Source organism: Mastigoproctus giganteus, chromosome 4, assembly GCF_048544385.1.
Source record: "Mastigoproctus giganteus isolate SK-2022 chromosome 4, ASM4854438v1, whole genome shotgun sequence".
NCBI classification, from domain to species: domain Eukaryota; kingdom Metazoa; phylum Arthropoda; class Arachnida; order Uropygi; family Thelyphonidae; genus Mastigoproctus; species Mastigoproctus giganteus.
The window spans coordinates 203,226,003-203,246,963 of record NC_143578.1 but is presented as its reverse complement, the minus strand read 5'-3'; the positions used below and the strand labels follow the sequence as shown (position 1 = coordinate 203,246,963).

The 20,961-nt window shown below is 38.2% G+C and overlaps 1 protein-coding gene across 1 annotated transcript in view; it reads right to left on the bottom strand.

Annotated features, from left to right (window-relative positions):
* The window catches only part of LOC150087335 (zinc finger MYND domain-containing protein 19-like), a 161,440-nt gene extending 141,158 nt beyond the window's left edge, over window positions 1-20,282 (bottom strand). The window contains exon 1 of the mRNA XM_090371997.1: window positions 20,160-20,282. Within this exon, the coding sequence (XP_090228123.1) occupies window positions 20,160-20,243 (84 nt within the window). The 5' untranslated portion in view covers window positions 20,244-20,282. The remainder of the gene's footprint in view (window positions 1-20,159) is intronic.
* Between the last annotated feature and the right edge of the window lie 679 nt (window positions 20,283-20,961).

Below are 20,961 nucleotides of genomic sequence, written 5' to 3'. Positions count from 1 at the left end.
CCATATGACTGCTAAATATGGTTAATTGCATTCATTGTTGAAATCATTAACTGTAAATTCCTTTGACCTAGTAACTGTTCCAGTGTATAAACAGAATATTATTTTATTATTATTTATACATAAGGCAGTCCCATAATCAAAATTCAGCTGTCAAAGTTTGGGAATCTAGGTAGCCATTCATACGGATGATACTGATATGAGTAACTGTTTTACTGGGTGTGCAATGTAGGTGATGCACCATCATTTACAAATTTTATGGTGTTAATCATTTCCTTTCCAGAAGGCTAGGTACACTCCCACCTAAAAGTTTGGAATCACAATATGACAACAGTTTGTTATTTATTTATTTTTTTTTAAATTAGCTATGACAATGGTATAAAGTTTAATATAAAAAATAAATTAAAAAACACTAAAGTATTTTAAGATTTTTTCATTAAACAATGAAATATTTGCAGAAAAAAATTTAAATGGTTAATATTAACAACTATACTGATTTTTCATAAAAATATCCTCAGAGATTTTATCACTGCCTTATACTGACGTGGCATTCTGGCAATTAATTTTATTATAGTGTCTTGACAAACAATATTCCAAGCAATCTTCAAGGTTCCCCATAAATTTTGTGAAGATAGGTAGACTTCAAGGATTTGACAGTCCTGATGATCCCATAAAAGCTCTATTGGGTGTAAGTCAGGCAAGTGGGATGGCCACACCATAATTTGCAATACCCACTCTTGTTGTTTAGTTGCTAGAAAGTACCTCCACAGCTTAGAGCTGCACTGTGGGTCATTATCTTGTTGTAACAAAATTTCTTCCATAAAATCAAAGTCCAGAAGATACTGAATTATGTTCAAGAATGGTTATTTCCCCCTACTTTCCTTAAAATGCCTTCAATTCTGATGATGTCACCCACTGCAGAAAAACAAATGCAATCACAGATCATGATAGAACTCCCACCATGCTTGACTGTAGGCACGAAACGATATTGCACCATTTTTTCTTCAGTTGATCATCTCAAACTCCACAGTGGCATAGTATTTAGGGTCAGGCACCACCGGTGGTTTCCCACATCTGCACCATATGCTCTCTGTGATGGAATGCAGTACTGCAAAAGCCAGAAAAAAGTGCAATGTCTGGTTTATGTAATACTGTGTTTTGTTCTGTTGTTGTTTCTCTGGCTGCTTGGCCACAGGACCCCTATGTTGCCCACCACCATCACTGGGAGGTGAGCCAGGCAGTTCCATAGTTCTTTGGCTAGTCTCTGCCAGGGTTGCTTGAGCTTCCTGAGAGAGACTAAAAAAAAAGGAAGAGATTGAGTTTATTGTGGGAGGATAGTGAGGGCAGGTCAGACCGAGGGGAGAGATTTAGGTGAACCAATAGGGTGGATGGACCACCCAAGCAAGGCAAAAAAGAAGGTAGGGGAAAGGGGTATAAAGCCAAAAGGGAAGGTGCCCCTGTGTGATTGTCAGAGGCCCAGGGCACTTTGAAATCCTGCATTCCAGGGAACGCCAGCAATCCTGCACCTTGACAGGTGCCAGCAGCAAAGTTGAGTTATGTGGGAGTCTATCTGGTTGTTTGTCCAGGTTAACCTTATCCAGAAGGGAGTTGCAGCTGCTGTACAACAGCTTGTACAGCTCTATGTTCAGCAAATTTCATTAAGGCCTTGTAGGATTCTTCACTCTGGGGACGTAAGAACCCTTGATTGCAGAGGTTGCATTGCATCATTGTAAATTGTCTAAGTCTGTAGTTATCATGGGCAGGACACTCGTAAATTAGACACTAGGACTCTTCCAGTCCACAGTGGCAAAGCGGATCTGTTTCCACTCCAAGAGCAGTCAGTGTTTGCTTGAAGGATCCATGGCCTGTGATGATAAAGGTAATGTAAAAGCATGATGAGAACCATGGCAGGGCTTTCGGGAACATGTAGTCAATGCTTGAAATGAAACGTTTAGTGATGTCACCTTTTGGCGTAGTTGCACCACAGGTTCAGGAGGTGGTTGCAGATTTTTTTCTTTCTAACCTTGGATCATTGGTGTGGTCAAGCTGCAAGTTAAGAATTTGTGTCTGGACATCCTTTTTTAAATAGGTGAAAAGGCCTCTTCTAATGACTTCAAGATATAGTGGTAGGGAGCCTGTGATGATTTGGCAGGCAGGAGTGCTGACTGTACAGCACTCCCTGCTGATGGAGAGCATCATGAACCTTTGTATAGTATCTAGTTTCAGTTTATTCCTTTCCATAGTTGCTTTGGTACCCAGACAGAGGCCCCGTAGCAGACTATTGGCACCAGAACTGCTTTGTAGAGAGGGGATAGGGCTTCGGTTTTGAGGCCCCAATCATCCCTGCTAATGCACCGGATCATAGCTGGCAACTTCTGAATTTTCGTTGACAGATACTTGAGGTGAGGGTGAAAGGTAAGACCTGCATCAATGACTACTTCCAGATATGTGACCTCCACGTATAGTCAGCAGTGCATAGTTTAACTTTATAGTTGGCAGTCTACAAAATTGCAGTTCTCCTTTAACAAGATTGATTTTGTTTTCTCGCCAGAGATGAGTAGTCTGTGGGTGGCTGCCCAGGTCTGGAGCTTTCAAAGTGCAGCATTTACTTTAATTTTAAGAGTTGCTCTTGTGTCAGCATCTGCTATGAGAACCAAATCATCTGCAAATGCTAGGGGATTGACAAATTCTATAACTGGATCGAAATTTTTCATATTTGGATTCATCCATCCATAGTTTCCACTCTTCAATTGTCCAATGTTGATGGCTTAGCCCAAGCCAAAAGTTTCTTTTGATTTTCCAGTTTTAATAAGGGTATTCAGATGGCTACACAAAGTCCTGCTCATTTCAGAGAAGAAACGAGAACAAAGAAGCTTTCATAGAAATGAGAGCTTCTCTGTTCCACTTGAACTCAGCTTGGATTTCAGGTGCAGTAAGTCATCGATTGCATTTAGAAATCAACATTATGGTCTTATGTTGTACTTTTGGTGTTACTCAGGTAGTCCTGATTGTGGTTTATCCTTTAAACTGCCAATCTCCTTGAATCATTGAACAGTGATTTGTATCCCTTTAAAGGAAACACCTAGTTTTTTGCAAAGGCACGATCGAGCAGTTCCCTAACCAAAATCCCTGAAAATACACTGATTTGCTGTAAATTTCAAGTTGGAGAAGGCCCACCAAAAAATCTCTCACAGGGCGCTGATAGACCTGGGGCCGGTTCTGTTTTTTTGCCAATACTTCTCGCAAAATAACTTTATACGAGTTATAATAGGTTTTTTTTTTTCAATGCTCAGTTCCTTATATCTTGCCATTTTATCATGAAGCACAAACTTACACCAAACACTCTTTCTGAATGATGGGTTACAGGTCTTGCTCCTGCACTTATATTATCACAAAACATCTATAGAATCATCTACAATTTTCTATGATATTAAAACAATACTCCCACTTTCCATAATGAGCTACAACGTTCTACCACATTCATGATTCTTATACACCTTTCTCGAATATTCAAGTATTTTAAAAATTTCTGGAATATTATTTAAATTTATTAATTTTTATACATAATAGAAAATATTTTAATATTAAATTGATAAACAAGTTGGTCTTATTTAAATAAAAACTTTAAATAATTAAGAAAAATGAAAATGTGATTGCAAACTTTCAGGCAGGATTATATACTGGTGTGACATAAAAGTTCAACATACTGCTATATTGCTAGAGATAAGTTCAACCTATGTTTACTTTTAACAGTACAGTTTCAAACCAGTGATACAATATTCCTCAAATAAAAATGGCCTAATGACAAAGTGCAGTAAAATCACATCTTATTATTCATTGCCTTTAGTTCCTGCAAGCCAGATTCAATGCAAGAATGAGGGTTGTCTATTGTCCAAGTGTGACAATTATAGACATTCATTTCACTCATTCAGTGAAATATGAGCTTTGATCATCCAAAACATTTTGAACAACCAAATCTCATCCTGCTCAATGTTCACAAAAGTCCATCCAACAAATACCTCTTGCCTCAGTTGTTGTTTGGTTTTTAGGAGCATTAGCAACTAAGGCCATATTGCTCCGGGGATATGCGGTGGTCATTCCCTGACCTTTCCGCATCCTCCATATTTGGTGGCTCACGGGCTCGAACCCCGGTCTAATCAAGAAGCGTGTGCTATGCACTGCTGCTCCTGCCCACCTGGCTACGGAGGCGCCCTTGCCCAGTAAATCTTTTAAGTAGAAACTGCTGCACATGTTGAATTTTAGAAGGATACCACTGTAACAAATTCTATAGTGTTTGCCATGCAGTCCCACTTGAAATGCCTGATTGACTTTAGGTTGGAGTTTATTGGTGCCTTAACAACACAGGCAACAATGGTAAAAGATTTAAAAAAAAAAAAAAAAGGATAAAAGATTAGTGACCCATGAAAATTGGTCACTATGTCAAGAAAGGGTTTGCAAGCTATATAAGAATAGAAAATCATCAAAAAAAATATTAATGTATATAAATAAGTATTAAAAGTATATGTAATGAGTATATTTTATACAGGACAGGTAGTGAATGAAACAAGTTAATTTTAAATAGTTAAAAACAGCTGACATGGTCATTGTCAGACAGTATCTGAAGCGCTCTATGTCACTAAAAGATGCAAGTTGCTCACGTTTAAAACATGGACATTATACATAATCTGACATGATACAGAACGTGGACAAAATTAACATATGTCCAGTGGTTAAAATAGTGTTGCAATCCTCACACATAGGAGAGTCATCCACCCTCAGCATAAAAGAATGCATAAGATGACTATGTCCTATGCATGCAGAGGCAAGGAAGAAAAACTTTCTCTGCAGTTCCTGTGCAGACCAGACTGTCACATTTGGATTGTAGGCTTAATCTGATACAACTTGTTTGTGACCTCCATGCCACAATTGTTACCACTGGGATTGTAATATATTTCTTATTACTTACCTGTAACTTAACTTACAGGTAAGTAATAAGAAACTTACCTGTAAGTTAACTTAACTGTAATCGCCACCTGGAACAGCAGGTGGCGATTCCTCTGGAATTGTGCTAATCTGGCAGCAGCAGCTGCCAGATCATTACCCCTGATTCTAATGTGGCTTGGGATCCAGCAGAAGTGGATGTAGAATATAACTTCTGCTGAACTCTGGACAGGTACTGAATGAGAATTATATCTCATCACTGATAAAGCCTATAACGCACTTAAAGAATTTGTATATACCAAACACTAATTATATATTCTGTATATACCACATATTAGTTTTAATGTGGTCCAAGACTAGCTCTACAGCATATAACTGCAGTTTATATACTGCACTTGAAGAATCTTCTCAGGTACTGTACTATCTGGGAAGACTGGAGCAGATCCCACAGAAGATTCTGATTTCAAGCCATCAGTGAAGACAGGTAGGAAATCTGACTAAGCAAATCAATGGACAGCATAGTTATAGATAGACAAATGGTAAGTGCTGGCCTTTCCCATTATTAATGGAAAAGTAAGCATCTAGGGTTATAGGGGTTGCCTTGGTGACTGGTAACACTAACATCATAGCTTAAAAATGGATGTCCACATCCATTTTTAAGCCATAATGGGAAAATACAGTGGTCTAGGGTTTCAGCTTAAAAATATATTTAGTAACAAATTGTTTTCATCAAAGCAACAGAGGTGGTTTAGTTGCATAAATGTATAAACCCTGGACAAGGCATATTCTAAATGCTCCAGCAGTAATGCAGATGGCTTGATAGTGACCTGGGTCTAGACATCAGAGTACACTGTTTCTAGCACATGTATACAATTGGGACCCATAATCTAAATTTATATTGGATGAGTGCATGATACAGGAAGAATAAAGTGCAACGGTCTGCTCCCCAAGTAGTAGATGAAATGGCACGTAGGAGATTCAGTCCCCTTGTGCACTTTGTCCACAAGTGAGAGAGAGAGAGAGAGAGAGAGAGATGGTAGGAACGTTGAATAAAAGCCCTAAGAATTTTGTCTCGGGTGCTACTGGAATGATGTCAAAAGAGTATGCAGATAGTCGTCTAAGATGAGAAACCATTAGCCATTGCCCAGGAGGTGAAACAGTCAATGGCTTGTGACAATTGCCTTTCAATGACCCTCATATTACATGACTACGAGAAAATACTGTAATGATCAACAAACAGGGTATTTTTCACCACTGGAAGTCGTTCAGTAAAAGAATTAACTATGATAGCAAAAAACATAACACTTAAGAACTGACCCAGGGAGAACTCCCTCCTCTTAACAAAACGTTGGAGAGAGAACGGACCCCAAATGAACTTGGAATGAGTGATTTGACAAAAGATTTTTAATAAAAAAAAAATGCTAGATGGCCCTGAAGACAAAGATTATAGATATCTTTTAAAATTCCAAATCTCCAAGTAATTTTATACTTTTCCCATGTCAAAGAAAATCAATGCCAGGTGCATTTGAGGAAAGACTCTTGAATAAATGTTTCCAATCTTATTAAATGATTGCATGTGGACCTATTCCTTCAGAAGTCACATATTCTGGAAAAGAGGCAATTTGCTTCTAAATACCACATTAGGCAGGCATTGACCACATCTTCCACAAATAGCTTGTCAGAACAATTGGGCAGTCATTGCTCAGCACTTTTGGATCCTTTCCTGGCTTGGGGAAGGCAAGCATGATTGCCTCATGTCAGAAATACAAAAATGGTTTACAGGATAGATTCTGATGTACAGACAGAGCAGCAAATAGATTCAGATGGAAGATGTTTAAACATCTCATAATGGACATCATCTGGCCTGACAGCAGCCACCTTGGCTAGAGATAGTGTTGCTTTCATTATCCATTCTGTGAAATGGCTGATTGTATGCATCACAGTGATTTAAAGACAACTTCAAATGCTGCTTTTCAGCTTTTTGTTTGAGGGCAAAAAACTCTGAAGGAGTAAGATGTCTTCTCTAGGGTGTTTGCAATTACACATTCATTATGTTTTAGGATCAATGTAGGGTGCCATGTGTAGCTGCCCTTCATTTTACAGATTTTATCCCAAATGAGCTTAAGCACTGCCACCTGGGTGGTGGAAGATGTGAAGCAGATCAAAGAATTCTTCTGACTCTGATGTCTAACAATGTGCTTTGGCACATTGCATGTTGGAAGGCTATTGGGTTATCTGTGATGGGATAATGAAATATACCCCATGCCTTGTTTTAAGTCATTCTTACTGCTGTGCATTCAACGAGTTTCTCCACATGAACCTTGGGGATGTGCAGTCCCAAGCATTTGCTAACGACCTCATTTTGACTGTAGCTGCATACAAACAGAGCTGAATTGGAAGCCCAGACAAATCAAGTGCTTACAACCCTGCAAAACTGGGCGGAGGAAAATTTCCTCAAAATCTCATTTACCAAAACCTCAATCTTACTAAAAGGATCCCTGAATATAAGGAGGCCACCACAGATAAAAATCAACAGAGTTACCATCAAACTCGCCACCCAACTGTAGTATCTTAATTTCATTTTTGACAACAACTCTTTCCAGATGCACCTTAGAGCAAAATTCAGAAATTACTCTGCTCTAGTCGCTCGTGTTACATGTTGGAACTGGGGCCTGAATAGGCGTATACTTGCCTTGTACTATAAAACAACATTTATACCAGCAATATCCTATGCAGCCGCAATTTGGTACCACAAAACAATGATGGCAGTCAACAGAAGAACCTTGTATTCAATACAGCGAACAATCTTACTCACTGACTCGCACCTGCAGCACCATTAGTACACCGGCACTCCAGGTCCTGGCAAGGACCCTTCCCTGGAGTTAGAGATTATATGGTGTGGTCTTTTAAATTGCCTATCAGAAGGAATCTGTCACATTCCTAGAATTCAGCACTGAGCCAGCAAATGATAAAAGAAGAGAATAAACCTCACTTACAGCTCACCTACAAAGAGAATGGAAAAACAGAAGAGCCACCACTACTAAGGGCAAGGTCACCCGAAGATTCTTACCCTATGTAGACTAAGTTTTCCGAAATCACCACCATGGTTCCAACTGGGACTGAACATCACCTTTCTCTTAATGGGTCACAGCTCCTTTAACAAAAAACTTGCAACCCTTGGTATTCTGGAGGATCCTTTCTGTGCATGCTGGGAGCCTGAGAGTTTGCGGTACGTTATGCATGAGTGCCAGCTATACGATCTGCATAATTTGTTAATCACCAGAGCTAGATTTATTCTCCAGGAGCAGGAACACCACCTTCTGGATACAGATGAAGAGTATAAGGCCCTTACTAGATATGTGCAGGCTCTCTTCGCAAGATTAAGGGCACAAATTGCAGCAGGAAATGGACTGAGAAGAAACTGATAATCACCCTTATTTCAGAAAGGGCTAGAATAGAACTCTATTCTAGCCATGAGGCTTCAACTAAAACATCTCCAGATTGTAGCCTTCTCACAGATTTTGGGAATCCTGCCAACCCTTCTAATCCTTTCTGGATGAAGGGGACATTTTCCCAATTGCCTGCTCTCTGGTAAAATGGAAAATTAGGAAAAGTTGTCGATGCATCATCCATTCTGGGTTTTTTGAATTGGTGTTATCCCTTTCATCTGGTTGGTGGACCTCATTGGGGTCCTAGAAGAAAAGATTTAAATAGAAGTAAAATAAAAATTTCTGATGCCCTAAGTACTTCACCCACCACAAAGCCATTCAAGGGGATGTCCACTTGCGAACTAGCAGGTACTGCATACGCAAATGGAACACCAGGTTTGCTTAGAGCATCATACCCACATTTCCAATGTCTTGACCCTCTCCCAGGACCAAAGGGAAGGAGACATTGGAATGCAGTTGCCCATAGCAGTAAAAACCATCTTGTCAAAGCAGGGACCAAAGTGGTGTATTAGGGCTGGACCCTTCTTCCACCAGATCCCTATTTCAGAGTTTCCATGGGTCATGGCACACTGCTGCATGTGCCAGATTTCAATGATTCCAACCCTGGAACCAAGATATGGGTGTTGGATCCCAGTGATGCTAATCTGGGGGTGTGGCAGCATCACTGGGAGGTCACCTCACCATAGACAGGTGCCCACGTCGAGGGGAATGCCTGAAATGAAACTCCACAAATGGCAACTACCAATGCAAACATGCTCTTCAATAGCAGGCACAATGCAATAGACAAATCTGGCAGCACAAGAAATGGCAGTTCAAGTTTAACATTGACAAATGTAAGGTGCTGTATATGGGTAGCAGTAATCCCAGATTAACATACCAACTGTATTCCACTCATAATGGAAAATGAAAAATAGAGGTAATTGTCCAGTCGGATACAAACTTCTCAGAGCAGTGCAGACAGGCTGCCAGGTCAGCTTATGGGGTTTTGTCAATGATAAACATGTACTCGGCTAGAAGAGATAGCAGGTGATTATTCCATTGTACAAGGCAATGGTTAGGCTGCAAATGTAAGGTGCTGTATATGGGTGATGCTACATCCTTTACTACATATTTTACTACTGCATACAGGTCTGCAGACCATTTAAAAAGGAAGTAGATCTGCTAGAAGCAGAGAAGAATGGGATTGGCTAGGGAGAAGGGTTCTCTTATGAATAAAGGCCTTAGTTCTGCAAACTATAGTGTTTAGAGTAAGGCACCTGCAAGTTGATCTGATTGCAGTGTTTAAGGTATTGAATGGATTGAACAAGATTAATGGCATTCTTCCTCAAAAAAGGTAGCATAAATTCAAATTGAGAAAGGATGGAGGCAGGATATATGTGCAGAAATTTGCCTTCAGCCAGCAGATGGATGATTGTAAGAACAAACTTCTGTCTGTTGTTGTGGAAGTGGGCAGTTTGAATAAAATCAAGAAAGAACTAAATAAAATATTGGAGATTATGAACAGGTAACATGGAAAGTTTTTTTTTTTTTTTCAGATATTTTATAAGCTTGCTTTCTTGCATCATTTGCCACTACTAATGAGAAAGGCAATGAGATTGGTGAGGGGGAACACAAGGGTTCTTTTACCAAGAAAGGCTTCAGTTCTGCAACTGTATTGTGTGTGTTCAGCAAAGAGCACTATTATACACAGGTAGACAATCATAATAAAACATTTATGATTTTATCTGTGCACTGAGATAAAAACATTTAATTAATTAAATTAAATAGATAATTTTCATTCTGATTGCATAGAAAGCTGTTAAGTATATATTTTTACCTCTATGCAACAAAGTGTAGTTTTATTATTACAAATGCGCTATCTTTCCCAAATTTTATAATACACCAAAAATCTTACATTATGCCTTGCTAAACACTACATATTTCTTTGCTATCTTAGTGAATGTGATACATGGAAGCCTTGGGCTTCCTAATACTAACTCAAGGTAGAGTATGAAAAAATTCTAAGGGTAATTTTAAAGTCCAACATGTTCTATAGACCAGATAGACTGCTAAGATAGATCATGGTGGTTCTCGAAATGATATGCAAGAATTTTGTCAGAAAGATTAAAGAGATGACAATCAAATTATATGAAGCAATGATTAGGCACATCTTGAGTATTTTATACAAGTACAGAAGCCCCATTTTAAGAAGGATGTTGTTGTTGTTTGGTTTTTAGGAGCATTAGCTACTAAGGGCATATTGCTCCGGGGATATGCGGTGGTCATTCCCTGACCTTTCCGCATCCTCCATATTTGGTGTTTAAGAAGGATGTGGATCTGTCAGAACAGGTTAATTGAAGTGCAACAAGTTTAGTCAAGGATGCAAAAGGGGTACCCTTACCATAAAAGACTTCATTTCTGCAAACTGCAGCATCTGGAAACTAGGCATCTGCAAGAAGATCTGATTAAGGCTTTGAATAGGTTGAGTAAACTGAATATTGATGACAACTTTAGTTGTTCTCTGATGACACACACAAGTAGAAAATTATGTACTTAAATTGGATAAATTGGTTACAGGCTAGTGTATGGAAATTTCTTTCAGCCAGAGAGTAACTGAATGTTGAAATAAACTTCCACCTAACCCCAGGAGCTCACGTCTGGTGAGTATGGGCTTGGCAAACCCAGATTCCTGAGCTGGATATCATAGTCTTCTCTTTCTTGGTGATTCCTTTCTACTTCTGGCTCTTGCTAACTTTGGAAATTTTTTTGGCTGGTGCAGCATAAACTTCAGGCTTCCTTGTATCATATGGCTAATAATAATAATGTTGTGCAAGCACTACTCAAATTATTAAATCAGCACATCAAAAAAAATTTTTTTTGTCAAATTGCTGTATAAATTCTTGTAACATTTTGCCACTACTAATATTAACTTTAAACATTTATGATGGCAGTGAAGAACTGGCTGAAATTTATGAAACTTGCAGATAGAAACAATTTCTGTGACATAAAACTTGTATAGAAATTATTAAGCCTTCAATTCTGAAGGTTTCTCTTCCCTCCCCTTCTGCACAATCAAATATTAGCAAAAACATTAACTTAGTGAGCTGTCAAAATATAATAAAAAATTCTTACCATATGTATCCTGCCGCTAGCATATTTAACATGTTTTTCATTTAAGAGTCATCAGGAGGAGTTAAAAACGTTTTAATTTTCAGATATGAATAAAATTCATGGATAATAATATAACAATGTTTTTATTTTATTAATAATAATTACATATCGGTTACTGAAAGTATTGGTTTGTGATGCCTAGAGTAGGATATATAATTTTTACAGTGAAGAGATTTTAGTTCACCACTAAATACACCATCTATAGTTGTTCCATTATGTGTAGTATTTATTGAAAGATCTAATGACATGTCCAGGTTGAAGAATGTTTTCCTAAATGTGCAGTACTCTTTTCCAGCCTCAAAGTTTAATTGTAAAGAAAAAAAAATTACATTCAACCTGAAAACACCAAGTGACTTGAAACCAGATGTGTTTTCGAATTAAAGCATTTCCCAGTTTCCGAAAGTTTTTTTTTGTATCTTAAACCCTTAATATTTCTGTTTCTAAATTCCTTAGCTTTCCAATGATATGCTATACGTCCACATTATCCTGTTTATTATGTGAGAAAATTTCCTTGATCACACGTTCATATTTTCCACTATCCTGGAAAGGCTACTGCAATTTTCAGAGGTTTGAAAGTTTTTTCCTGTAGTATAGAGCTAAGATGAAGCTCCATGCAAAATTTCCTTAAATTTGGTTCGATAGAAGATAAATTATTGTTGTCATCATACAAGTATGATTCCAACAATACAAGTTACAATAATTCGCTTCTGGCCACTTCCTTAACGCTTTTCGCATGACAGTTTTTCGTTACAAAATTTCTGGAATAATGCCACTAACTTCAAAATTAATAAATGGAAAAGGGAATCCTTTGCTCACTAGAGTCGTATATCACTGGTTTTAGTAACATGCAAATATCCATTAGGAGAAAGGCAGTTACTTATTCCCAAGTAACTCTTTTGATTATCACAAATGTTTACAAGTTAGGTAATCACTGCACTACTTTTTAAGGCATGTTTACCAAAATATCACTAAATGATAAGTAACCATTAAGGGGATTTGTAGCAAGTCTTTTTAGGGGTGGAGAAGGGGAATATGAATAATAGATATGCAAGGAATATGGAGCAAGTTAACATGAAATTTTGGTATAAAAGTACCTAAGGATATTTTAAATAAGTCCTGAAATTTTGAAAAGGATTGGAGAAGGTGCTTCAAATTAATAGCAATGGTTCCGTGGAATTTGAACTAGCACATCCCCGGGACCATTAGGAAACATGTACTGAAAAATTTGGCATCAATCAGACTTTCTCCAAGTAATTGCCAAAACAATTTCATTGATTATAAACACATTCAATGATCACTGAATTGTAACCACCACATCCATAATGGAGTATGATACATAGCTCGCAGTATAAAACAGTGAACAGCTTCATATGTAGAGCAGTGGTAATTTGCATGTGGTCAGTGATAAAGTAGCAGTTACGGGATGTAGTAAAGATATAATGGAGTTGTGTATGTCAGGTGCTTCCAGGTAAGAAATGGCACATCTTATCAGTTGCTCATGGCTTGCAGTGGTTCAGGTATACAAAGAATGGTACCCAATGAATCAAATCACCTCCCACCAACAGAACTGTAAATGATCATACAAGGTAGATGTTTGTGGTGGCAAAGGGTGGAGCACATTGTACAGCAGGTCACTGTGCAACAGATGACATCGCAATACAATATGAGGAATGCACAAACAATACCCCAAAAGACAATGCGCCATACACTCAGACGCATTGGATTCCACGACAGAAAACCACTCCTCACCACTGATCATTGTTGATGACAAATTCTGTGGTGCCAAAAACACACTGGTTGGACACCGGGGACTGGAAACAAGTGTGCTAGTTGGACAAGTCCAAATACTTGGTGCAAATGTTGATGGACACAGTGTGAGGCACAAGCAATACAAGTCTAGGGACAATTGTATATGGTGCCCACTATCCAGGTAGATGGCAGTGGTTGCTTAATATGGGGCATGTTTTGCTGGCAAGAACGGATCCCTGGCGAGTATAAAACAATGTTTCACTGGTGAAGTCTACTAGCAGCTCTTAGAAGACCATATGAACCCTGCATGTTGCATTTTTTTCGCAGGAAAAAAATGGTATCATCCAAGATGATAATGTGCTGTGTCAAACAGACTTCTTGTTGTTATTTGTTTTTAGGAGCATTAGCAACTAAGGCCATATTGCTCCAGGGATATGCAATGGTCATTCCCTGACCTTTCTGCATCTTCCGTGTTTGGTGGTCATGGGCTCGAACCCCGGTCTAATCAAGAAGCGTGTGCCATGCACTGCTGCTCCTGCCCACCTGGCTACAGAGCCACCTGTCAAAGAGACAACCATCCCATTGTATAAGGCATTAGTTAGGCCACATCCATCTTGACCAGCCTTCAAATTTGCCTGACCTCAAACCATTTGAACAACTGTGGGATGTTTTGGAATGGAAAGTAAGGCATAGGAACATACACCCATAATCTATTTTGACACCATGTAAAGCCCTGCAGGCAGCATGGCTGCAGATCTCTATGGACGTCTTCAGATGTCTAGTGAAACCAATGCCTAGACGAATAACAGCTGTTATCTGTGAGAAGGGTGGTCCAAGAAGGTATTAGGTAGGTTGTCACAATTCAATAATCACTGTGTGTGTGTGTGTGTGTGTGTGTGTGTGTGTGTGTGTGTGTGTGTGGAGAGAGATCTGGAGACTACAGAACTACAACTGGTCTTGAAAGCTTCCCAGAGACCCCAATGAAACATTCACTCAAAACTTCGTATCAATAAAACTTTTCCTTCAAGTGATGCCTGAACACTGGAACTGTAGATTTCTCTGGGGGGGGGGGGGGGTAAAAAGGAGAATGGGAGACTTAAATCTGAAATCTTCCCAGGAATTAATAAAATATGCATTGCATTGAAAATTTGGTGTTATTTTGACCAATGTTCAACATTGGAATCATACATCCATTTATACAGAGAAGGAACTCAATTCATTTCCAAAAAAAAAAAAGCCATATTTCTATTGATCCAATTTTAACAAAATTTAGCATTAGCAGAAGCACACGATGCAAGAAAGCAAGCTTATGCAGCATCAGCCAAAAAAAAAAAAAAAAAACCCCTCCCAGTTCACCCCTTTCCAAATACCTGTCTGCCTCAGCCTTAAATTTATTTAGGCTATCAACTTCCACAACAAAAGATAGAATTCTGTTCCACCAATCAACTACCCACTGGCTAAAGTCAAGTTTCTGCACATTATTCTACAACCGTCTTTCCTCAATTTGAAACTGTGCCCCCCCCCCCAGGTTCTTAATCTGAGCAAGAGGAAGAATTCCATCAGCATTCAGCTTGCTCAACCCATTCAAGGCCTTATACACCTCAATCAGATCAACTCGCAGGTGCTTACTCTCCAGGCACTGCAATTTGCAGAACTTAAGCCTTTTTTGGTAAGAGCACCCCATTGTTCCCTCACCAATCTTGTTGTCCTTCTTTGTACTCGTTCTCGCAACTCTACATCCTTCCTAAAATGAGGCCTCCAGACCTGTACACAGTACTCTAGTTGTGGCCTGACCATTGCCTTGTATAACGGGATAATCACGACCCTGTCCCTGCTAGAAAAATTCCTATATATCATTGACAAGACTCCATGACCTGCCTTGGCAGCCCATCTGCACTGCTCAGCGAACTTCATATTTGACTGCACTTTCCACTTCTCTGAGTGTAGTACCACATAGTTGGTACATTTCTCTTCGGTTATTGCTGACCATATGCAGTACTTTGCATTTGTAAATGTTAAACTTCAGTTGCCACTTCTCGGCCCATTTGCACAACTTATCTATATCCTTAACAACCCTGACAACCTTTGTATCATCTGCAAACTTTGACATTAAACCTGATATACCTTCATCAATAAATATACAAAACAACACCAAACCCTGGGGAACTCCACTAACAACATTTGTCCAAGAAGAGCAGTGTCCATTGATTACCACTCTCTGTAGTCTCCCACTCAACCATCCCTTTATCTATTATAGCAACGTACCCTTAATGCCATACCTCTCCATTTTGTACAACAGTCTTCCATGTGTAACAGTATCAAAAGCTTTCCTGAAATCCAAGTATATGATACCAAAATTATTTTTGGCATTCAGTTCCTTTGTGACCACATCATAGTATCCAATCAAATTGGTCAGACAAAACCCCCCTTTAACAAACCCATGCTGTATCTTAACTATTACTGTAGTCTCGTCTAGATTATCCTGCAATGCTTCTTTAACCAGTGATTCCATTATTTTCCCCGAAACACAAGTTAAACTAACAGGTCTATAGTTACTTGTGTCACCTTTTGAACTCCCTTTGTGATTTGGTGAATACATTTGCACTCCTCCAGTCCATCAGGACCTCCCCTGAGTCAAAGGATGCTCTCATAATTATGGCTAAGGGTTTGCTTACTTCCTTTACTGCCTCTTTTAATATAACTGGATAGATCCTGTCCACCCCAGGTGCCTTTTTTATGTTTAACAACAACAATTTCTCCTCCACTTTTCTCTCAATTATTACAAAATCACTTAGCTCCCTGTTAGAGTTTGATAAACTTCTGGCACTCCCCTCATTTAATAACTCCTTGTGTGTGAATGCAGATGCAAAATAATTATTCAGTGTATCAGCTACCTGAGCATGATCATCAGTAGTCAACCCATCTATGTTAAGTGGTCCAATCTGATTCATCCCTTTCCTTCTAGAGTTTACATAAATAAAGAACTCTTTAAAGAAGGCTTCCCATTTAGAATTCAACGTTGGTAACATCATCAGTTGATTCCACTGTACAGAATTTAAAAACAGTCTGACACCCCTATAGTCACCTATATGAAAGCAAAAGTCCTTCCTTTTAGTCTTGATGGTAGTTACACCTTTAATCTTACATCCCACATCAGTACATTGTGATCACTGTCACCCAGTGGTATTTCGAATAGCCTGACATAATTTGAAATAACACAATTAAATACAAGATACTACATGTGGACAGTAACAGTCCCAGAATAATACAATTTGGTGGTATCACACTCAAGGGGGAGGACAAAAGAAACCTAGGGGTAACTGTCTAGTTCAACATGAAGTTCTCTGAGCAGTGCACACAGACACCAGAACAATTCATGGGGGTTCTGTCAATGATATAAAGAAACTTTACCAGCAGACACAAAGAGACAATTTTCCCATTGTATAAGGCCTTAGTTAGGTTACATCTTGAGGACTGCATACAAGAATGAAAATCTAATTTTAAAAAAGATGTGGATCTTTTGGAATGGATGAAGAGAAAAGTGCCAGATTAGTCAAGAACACAAAGGGGTACTTTTACCATAAAAGAATTCAGTTATGTGATTTTTTTTGATTTGGTAGTTGTTGGCACATCGGCTTCTGTGGCCATATTGCACCTCCCAAGGTTTTTGCAGTACTTTGATCCAAGCCCGAGGCGGGAATCGAACCCGCGACCTTTGGGCTGCCGGGCAGGTACTTTACCCACTCGGCTAGCCCGGTCGGCTCAGTTATGTGAATTGCAGTGCTTAGAAACTAGGCATTTGAAGGGCAACATGGCTGAAACATTTAACAATTGATTAACTTTTTTTCTTTTTTATTGGCTGCATCAAATGCCACTACTAATTTTAACACATACATGATGGCAAACTTAAATTGAAAAAAGGATGGCTCCAGTACAGATGTTCAAAGGTTTGATTTCAGCCAGAGAGTAACTGATTGTTGGAACTACCATCTGGTATTGTGGAACTAGGCAGTTTGAATAAATTTAAGAAAAAAATTAGACATTATTAGTGGGGATGGACAATGAAACGGGTATGGTTTTTTTTTGGCAGATGCTGTATGAGTTTGCTTCTTTGCATCATCTGCCAGTATGAAGAATATAAAATTCATCCACTAAGAACAAAGTTGCTACATGTGAACAGACAGGACAAATACAATAGGGACTTTATGCACATGCAAACTCCTAAAAAAAAAAAATTAATAATAAAAAATAAGGGCTATCAGGTTCCCTTCCCAGAAAAACATCTACAAGTTAACGCCTTCACTGCCTGAACATAAACTTGCATCCAAACGAAATGTAATTTTGTGTTCAATGCAGATATGCATCCAATGAGCGCTGTAAATTGAAAAGCACATGAAATGAACAACTGAGTAATGTCAGCACAATAACTGAACCATGACCTATTGCATTATGGCTGGGATTTTGCTTAGCATCCATTGCACTGTCTAGGAAACATTATAAAAGCTGTAGACTTGGTTGCTTTTTGAAAATTATGCTTGATATGCTAACCTGAATTTCAATTCTTTAGGTTTGTGAAAAACAAAAGATCATCCTTAGTGTGTACCTACTGATAAAATTTTACCTTAAAGGGTTGTTATAATGGATCTACATAAGGACTGAAAAGGAACAGGGATGGACAGTATGTTGAAGCTTATGACACTGAATCAGCTCTTTATAAAACATCACTGATACTAAACTAAAATTCTATTCAAGTGATGCAAATTCTGAATATCATTCAAATCCATCTTTATAATATACAAATAGCAGATGCCAGTGTTACTACAAACAAGAGATGCAGGAGTGATGATTCTTCACAGATTAAATCCATTTACTAAAAAAAAGCACTGCCTGCTTGTTCCAGCACCCCAGATAAATGGCCCGAGGCATACGTAAAGGGCCCTTATATAAAAGGCAACAAACATGTTAAGCAACACAACTGCGGTAATATTTTTACAAATTTATCTAAAGCACTGTAACATAACCATACGTTCTATATAATCTAATCTAATCTAACCATAATAAAAAAATATTATACTAATTCTACAAATGGATATTTTGTTTAAAAAGGGAATACTTGTGAAAAACTGTGACACATCGATCTCATGACCTCATTTATTTTTAAACCAGCTCAGTGCCAGGAAAGACTCTCAGCACCTGATTTATAAACGTTGGGGTACATGATGCAATATTAAATAAATTACAAGTAATTATACATTCTTTAAAAAAAAAAAAAAACCACATGACATACAATAATATCACATTCGTCACAAAATGGAATGGAAGTTTTATTTTTTATTCTTCAATCATTTTACAACCCATAAATCCATAAAATCCGGAGAGGTGGAAACTAATCAGAGCCGGTATAGGGGATTTCTGCGATGCTAGTGAGAAAAGTCTTCACATTTTTGGCATATGCATGGCTTTCAAGTATATGCAAAAATATATATTATTATTATTGTTGGAATTTTAAAACAGCTCTTTCTAATCTTCTTCATACTTTCCAGTAATACTTTTCCAGTAAAGCTTTCAGCTTCATACTTTCCAGTAATCGCATTCACACTACAAGAAAAGTTGTAGATTTAAAAGTAATTTTAAATGTAGATTTGAAATGTAGTTGTAGGTTTAAAGTATAAATCTACAACTTCGGCTTTTAAAATACTGCGCACACTTCTGCTAACCTTTCTGGAAATTAAATACCCGAAAGGTTAACAGCCAGTGCTAACGAACGCTCACATCGAGTTACAGGCTTAATACGAATGGGACAACAAGCGTCCATCATTCAGTCTACGACTAGTAAGCCCTTTGTTAGCAAGTTACTCAAACCAAAGCTCCCACTATAAACTGCATGTATCCTCCAAATGACCGGTTAACTCGAATGCGAAAGCGGACCCTGACCTCAGGCGGGTGCGGCAAAATAGACAGCGCTTTGCGGAAACGACTTGGTAACTTCTTCTGACTTGCTGCTGATATTACACTTATTACTTTACTACTGCTACTACCAACACGGGTGAGGCAGGTTCTTAGTAGTGGAGAAGGAAAGGAACAGATCAATTTGATGTAGCCTCTGTTGTCTCACTTTACTCCCGCCACCAGACTATCGATTGGACACGAGCATTCTGTTTCGGTAAAGCTCCTCCACTATGGTCTCTCGGCTGGTTGCCAAGATATGCCCAATCCTACACGTTTTGTGGTATGAATGAGTACGTGTATTTTCAATCAATCTCCGCATCATTTAAATAAACAGCATTACCTTATAAATAAAACAAAAAGGATATTTCCAAACGGATGCTAACTGACTACTCCGATAAGCATCATTCTGGTTTAATTTATCTGTAAAAATAGCTTTATTTCCAGGGGGGGGGAGATAAAACCCATTGTTACAACTCTGAAATCCCTCCGTGGGGGCACACTGGGAACCTGTTTAGTATCAGCATCTCTTAAACCGGCTTCGGAGCAACACTTGGGTTATGTGAGAGGGAGAACGGAATGCCTTACATTTCTTTATTGGAAAAAATAAATTGTTACAGTAAAAATTGTTAATTGCCTTGTTATGATGTTGATGCACATAGATAGAGAACATGAATTACATTTAAGAGAAAAAAAAAAAAAAGAAAAAGAGGGAAAAAAACTGATCCTGCACAATTTATACTATTCAACCCTTTTTGGTCAAAGATACCTACAAACGCTAGCACTTATTTGAGAGCTCGTTTGTTCAAGTTCTTGTACTTTTCTTACAGAATAATGTTAACGCCACAATTGGACTACAGCTATCTATTTCTATTAATTTCTATTCATTTTCAAGTTATAAGGAACCCATTACTGAAGATAGCTTACCTTCCCCGCCGCTCGACCGAGTCGGACAATCCCAAGCTTGACTCCAGACATCCATACTTCTGAAGCATTCGTTGGATCCTTCATACGTGCAAGATGCACATATAAGTTACTCAGATAGTATAAACCTATTCTTGAATTGTAAAAACTATAATAATTCTAAATACCTGTTAACACCCACGCGATCAACGGTCATGCACACGCGCAAGAACCAACCCACCAAATACAATGGCGAAAGTCACTGCCCGCCAAACATGTGGCATTAAGTTCCGCTCAACAGCTGGCTCCCTCCAGGCGGTACAGATGCCATGAACACACACGCCCTCTGCATCTCTCGATCTACATATACAAATTGTGTCAATTAATTTAAAGAACACATTTAATTTTGTCACTTCAAGTTCAATTACATAGTAGATATATAATGGTAAACAAACTTTAAACAAATATAAAGTTTATTTCAGAAAGAGTCATATTACTGAACGTCAATCTTTTAATGTTTAATTTTCGTTTATTGGTAGTCTGGTTTCTTAAAAAAAAATAAATAAAATAAATTACTAAATTTGCTCTTTTTACTGCAGACTTTTTAATACTGCCTGTTTGTGGTTTCTTTCTTTCATTCTTCGTGCTTATATATATATATATATATATAAAAGTTTTATATATATATATATATAAAACATAGTTTATATATATATATATAAACTATGTTTTATAGTTTATATATATATAAAACATAGTTGTTCATAACCGTTTACGAAGAACATAAATTAATTGCAACCCCACTGAAAATACAGTAGACAGGAAT